Source organism: Leishmania braziliensis, chromosome 6 (assembly GCF_000002845.2).
Source record: "Leishmania braziliensis MHOM/BR/75/M2904 complete genome, chromosome 6".
Classification (NCBI taxonomy): domain Eukaryota; phylum Euglenozoa; class Kinetoplastea; order Trypanosomatida; family Trypanosomatidae; genus Leishmania; species Leishmania braziliensis.
The window spans coordinates 391,850-397,398 of NC_009276.2; the positions used below are offsets into that span (position 1 = coordinate 391,850).

Here is a 5,549-nt window from a genome sequence, read left to right on the forward strand (position 1 = left end):
TGAGAGGGCCCACCGCGCGTCTGGCAACTCCACGAGGGGGCGAGAAGAGGGCACACACGCGCGCATCTTCTTCCAAGCGCTCCTGCGCGCACGAAGACGGGGCACAACACAGTGGCCTACACGACTCCCTTTACTTTGTTTTTCTCTCGTAAAGGCTGGGGCCCCCACCACACCAGCGCTTCCATCACTTTTCTGCTCTTGCATGTGTGCATATATGCGTGCGTCTCGGTTCAGCTGGACTGCAGTGCACCGGAACGGGAAGACCCAACGCAGTGAAGCAGAAGTTGATCAAACAAGCCGTCCTCCTTCTCCTTCTATGCCCCCCCCCCCCCCCCCCCAGCGCCCTCCGGCCAATTCCCTGACGATACCGCCGCTCATGCCCTTCCCTCTCCATTGCTTAGCAGGCCTGAGTTTCCTCGCCTCTGCCATTCTCTCCCTCTCTTTCGCCTTCTCTCTCGCTGCGTGGGTGTGGTGATGGTGGCGCGCTGGTCTGTAGTTGAACACGCTTCTCGCGCATTCAACACAAAATTCTCTGCGCCGTGTCCCCCTGCCCCCCCCCCCCCCCCCCTCCCGTGTGAAGTTACGCCCTCTCGCACTCATCAACTTCCACTGGTGCATACAGTCTTCTCTTCCCCTCCTCTCTCTCTCTACGCGAGTGCTTAGGCATCGGCTCAGATCTTCCGCAGTTGCTGCTGGCACCCCCCCCCCCCCACACACCCACACGCTCGCATGCATATTGCATCTTCCAGCCTGGTGCATTGTATTCGTTTCTTTGCCTTCGTTGTGCCCCTCGGTATTTCCTACGCTCCTCTTCATCCTTTCAGCGCCTCATCACTCTCCACGTCGTCATATCCGTTGCGTCACCCCTCCCCTCTCCCCCTAACAGTCCGTCGTGTTTATTTTCTTTCGCGCCTTCTCTCCTTCTCATCCGTGTGCATGTGTGGGCTCACTCTTCCGGCTCTTTCTCTGCTCTTTTCTCGTCGATCACCATTGTCATCGCAATGTGCGGTATTTGGGGCTATGCTAACCACAATGTGCAACGCACAGTGGAGCAGATCTTGGACGTGCTCATCCGCGGTATTCAGAAGGTGGAGTACCGCGGCTATGACAGCGCAGGCCTGGCCATCGACGCAGGCATCGGGAGTGAAAACGATGGCGGCGCCGCCGCCAGTGCGCCGACGCCGCGCCCTTGTGTGGTGCGCAGCGTCGGAAACGTCAGCCAGCTCCGTGAGAAAGTGTTCAGTCGGGCCGTCGCCGCGACGCTGCCACCGATGGACGCGAAGACAAGCCACCACATCGGCATTGCACACACACGGTGGGCCACGCACGGCGATGTGTGCGAACGAAACTGCCACCCGCAGCAGAGCAACAATGGCGAGTTCACCATCGTTCACAACGGCATCGTCGCCAACTACGCCACGCTGAAGGAACTTCTCAAGGCGGAGGGCTACGCCTTCTTCTCCGACACGGACACGGAGGTCATTAGCATTCTTTCCGAGTACCTGTACACGCGCAAGGGTATCCACAACCTTGTTGATCTGACGCTGGAGCTGTCGCGCCTGGTGGAGGGCAGCTACGCGTTGCTCATTAAGAGCATCTACTTTCCTGGTCAAATAGCGGCAAGCCGCAAGGGGTCGCCGCTGATGGTAGGGATCCGGCAGACAGACGACTACGGCTGCGTGATGAAGGTGAGCACTTACGACCTTCCCGATCTATGGAAGTCGCACGAGGTCTTCTTCGCCTCCGACTGGAGCTCTTTCGTCGAGTACACGAACAACGTTGTGCACCTCGAGGATGACGACGTTGCTCACTACTGCGACGGCACCCTTCGCTTTTACAAGGCAGAGGGGCGCAGTAGTTCGACCGTCAAGCGCGAGGTTCAGTACTTGGATGCGAAGCCGGAGAGCCTGTCCAAGGGAAACTACCCGCACTTCATGTTGAAGGAGATCTACGAGCAGACGGAGTCCGTCATCAGCTCCATACACGGCCGAATCGACTTCAGCAGTGGGACAGTGCGACTCAGCGGCTTCACCCTGCAGAGCATCCGCGCTATCCTCACCAGTCGCCGCATCCTCTTCATCGCCTGTGGCACCTCGCTCAATAGCTGCCTCGCTGTTCGGCTGCTCTTCGAGGAGCTTGTGCCGCTGCCCATCTCGGTTGAAAATGCCTCCGACTTCCTCGATCGCAAGCCGCCAATCCAGCGGGACGACGTGTGCTTCTTCGTCTCGCAGTCCGGCGAGACGGCCGACACGCTGCTGGCACTGAGGCTTTGCTTCGAGGCGGGCGCGGTGTGCGTTGGCATAACGAATGCCGTCGACTCTAGCATCAGTCGGCTGACGCACTACTGCATCCCCCTGAACGCTGGCGTCGAGGTCAGTGTTGCGTCGACGAAGGCGTACACGTCACAGGTTGTCGTGCTGACGCTGGTGGCGCTGCTGCTCAGCGACGACTCGGTGCGGCTGCAGGAGCGCCGCCAGGAAGTCGTGCGCGGACTGGCCGAGATGCCTGTAAAGATCTCTGAGGCGCTCAAGATCACCCACGACTCCGTGAAGGCGCTGGCGGCGCGCCTGAAGGAGAGTAGCTCCATCCTTGTGCTCGGTCGCGGTTACGACCTGGCCACCGCGATGGAGGCGGCTCTGAAGGTGAAGGAGGTGAGCTATGTCCACACGGAAGGCATCAACAGCGGCGAACTCAAACATGGGCCGCTCGCACTAATTGACGATACACTGCCGGTGCTGGCGATGTGCACCAACAACCGACACTTCCACCTGAGCAAGACGGCCGTGCAGCAGGTGAGCGCTCGCAAAGGCGCCGTCGTCGTCTTTGCGACTGAGGCAGACGCTGAGCTGAAGGCGGCCGCGCGGGAGATTATTCTCGTTCCGAACACGGTGGACTGCCTTCAATGCGTCGTGAACATTATTCCGTTTCAGCTGCTGGCCTACTACATGGCGCTGCTGCGCGGCAATAACGTCGACTACCCGCGCAACTTGGCCAAGAGCGTCACGGTGCAGTAGCGCCGTATGTACGTACCTGCGCAAGTTTGTGGAGGGTTTGCGGCTGGCAGGATACGGCGGAAGCTCTCGCCGCGCCGCTCTGCCTCTCCCTCTTCTATCTCTTTTGAGCACAGCACCCCGGAAGCTCCTTCATGTCTGTTGGCTCAGTCTCTTTTCATTTCGCTGCCAGTGACACCTACTACGGCACGTCTCCTCTGCCATCCCCCCTCCTGCTCCCTGCTGCTCTACCCTCACTGAAGTGCTTCTTTTCTTTTTTTTTGGGGGGGGGGGGAGGGAGGGGGGCGGCGCATCTTTACCATTCTCATTCCCCTAATCCCACCCACCCCCTCCCTTCCACATGCTCACATGTGCCCTCTCCCAACCCTAGCGCTCCCCCTCGTCACCTCTCAAGCGGGGTCGTGAGGCGTCGCCCGCGAGCACATGTGCGTGCATGTACGCAGGAGGTGGAGCAACGTAGACCAACGAGCAACAAGAGATCACCGCGTGCACACACACATAAAGGGATGAGCAGCGCTCATTCTTCGGAAGGCCCGACTTCCGTCTTCCCCCCTCTCGCTCGCTCTCTCTTCCTCACCCCTTCCTGTTCTCTTGTTTTCCCCTTTCCCTCTCCATCATTTTCTACGTCGTCATTGCTACCCCTCCCCCGCCTCCCTCTCCCTCGCTCAGGCCTCCCACGTTGCTCCCCGCGGCTGAATCTGTGCCAGCTGGCTCGCAGTTTTAGCTCCTTTCCCCCCTTTCGCACACTCCCGCGCGCGCTCTCTCTCGGCCTAGGCCGATCTTCGCCCCACACTATGTTTTCGCTCGCTCTCTTTCTCGAGCGGTGTGCGCGCATCGTGCCTCTTCCAACAATTTGCTTTCACCATCTCCGCTGCTTCGATGTCTCGATGCCCTTGGGCGCAGCTGCGGGTGTGTGCTGGAGGGTTTCAGCGCTTTTCTCAGCTCTCAAGCCTGCCCACTTGCCACGATGGGGCCTACAGAGGGGACGAGGTGGGTATGCTCGAAAGTTGTTTGTGTGTGTGTGGCAACATGATGTTAAAATGGTGCGGTGGCACTATTGCATGTGCGCCTCTCTTCGCGTTTTTTCCTGAGCTTTCGCGTCTGTTCGCTGTCGGGACTCCCACTGAAGCGAAGAAGACACGATCAATGGGCATGCGCCCTTCTCATTCGCCTCTCTTCTTCCCACCTCCAAGCACAGCCATGCGCATCGACTTGGAGAGACACGAACTCATCATTTCCTCCTAGCTGCTGCTGGGCGTGTAAGGTGGGAGCGGCTGTCTGTTCTACCATTGGCTGCTGTAACGCCTCGCAGTACCCCGGGCTCTGTCGTTTGCTCTCTTCTCTGTTGCCACTTAGCCGACCCCTCAGCCCTTCCCCATGCTGATGGATGGTTGCGTGTGTGCCTCCTCGTGCTCTCTCTCTCTCTCTCTACACGCCTCGTTTCTCCCTCCCTCCCCCTCTCTCTCTCAATAGCGCCCACACCGCTAAAGTTTACAGGACATTACTAACCGCTGCCCCCCTCCCCCTCCCTCCCTTCGCAGCGCAGCGCCGGCGTGCTCTACCTGTGCTTCTGCTTGCTTGGTGAACTAGAACAGTTGGAGTGAGCGAGAGCAAGAAGGGAGAGCTGCCGGACTCGAATTCGATCTCCACTGTGCGGAAGACGCAGACACATCACGCAGCCGTCGCAAGCGTAGGAAAATGAAGCTGTTTGGGAGCTCCCTCTTTGACTCGGACAAGACGTACCGGCCGAAGAAGAAGCACAAGGAGGGGACGGAGCGGTACCGACTGCACAACTTTGCTCGCTCGCTCGTCAAGTCAGGCGACCTACGGCAGGCGGTCCAACTACCCCCCGGCGTCGACCTGAGCCACTGGCTCTCGGTCCACACAGTCGATTTCTACAACATTACCAACGTCATCTACGGCTCACTGACAGACTACTGCAGCGATGTGATCTGCCCAGTGATGTCTTCCGGGCCGCGCTACGAGTACCTGTGGCGCAACCCACCCGAGTACCCCAAAGCGACGCGGGTGTCGGCGCCACAGTACCTCGATTTGCTCATGAAGTGGATTGAGCGGCAGATCAACGACGAGCGCATTTTCCCGTCGGAGGACTACAACCCGTACCCAGCCGACTTCAAGAATTATGTGAAGAACATCTTCCGCCGCATGTTTCGCGTCTACGCGCACATTTATTACTCACACTTCACGAAGATCGCGGAGCTGCAGGAGGAGGCACACATGAACACTGCCTTCAAGCACTTCATGTACTTTGTGTGGGAGTTCGACCTTATCCCGCGTGAGGAGCTGACGCCGCTGCAGGAGTTGTTGAAGAACCTCAAGCGCCGAGCCGCTGCGCGCGGCGGAGAAGGCGATGCAGGCCCGTGTGGCCGCGCTGGATGCCGCAGACGCCGAGGAGGCGCTGAGGCCGGAGATGTCTTCTCGTGATGGCAGTGACTGCGAGCACACTGATGTGCCGTGCCGCATGGTGCAGCCCGCGAAGATCCTCCAAGAGACTGCGACACTTCACGCGAGCTAGGG

General features: G+C 59.3%; 2 protein-coding genes across 2 annotated transcripts; both read left to right on the top strand.

The window, feature by feature from the left end:
- Positions 1 to 1,001: 1,001 nt before the first annotated feature.
- LBRM_06_0930 (putative glucosamine-fructose-6-phosphate aminotransferase) lies at positions 1,002 to 3,014 on the top strand (the record flags this gene model as incomplete). Its single annotated transcript, XM_001561977.1, has 1 exon — positions 1,002 to 3,014. The coding sequence occupies one exon, from the start codon at positions 1,002 to 1,004 to the stop codon at positions 3,012 to 3,014; it is 2,013 nt and encodes a 670-aa protein (XP_001562027.1).
- A 1,695-nt stretch (positions 3,015 to 4,709) lies between these two features.
- On the top strand, positions 4,710 to 5,456 carry MOB1 (putative cell cycle associated protein MOB1; the record flags this gene model as incomplete). Its single annotated transcript, XM_001561978.1, has 1 exon — positions 4,710 to 5,456. One exon carries the CDS (start codon positions 4,710 to 4,712, stop codon positions 5,454 to 5,456), a length of 747 nt encoding a protein of 248 aa, XP_001562028.1.
- Between the last annotated feature and the right edge of the window lie 93 nt (positions 5,457 to 5,549).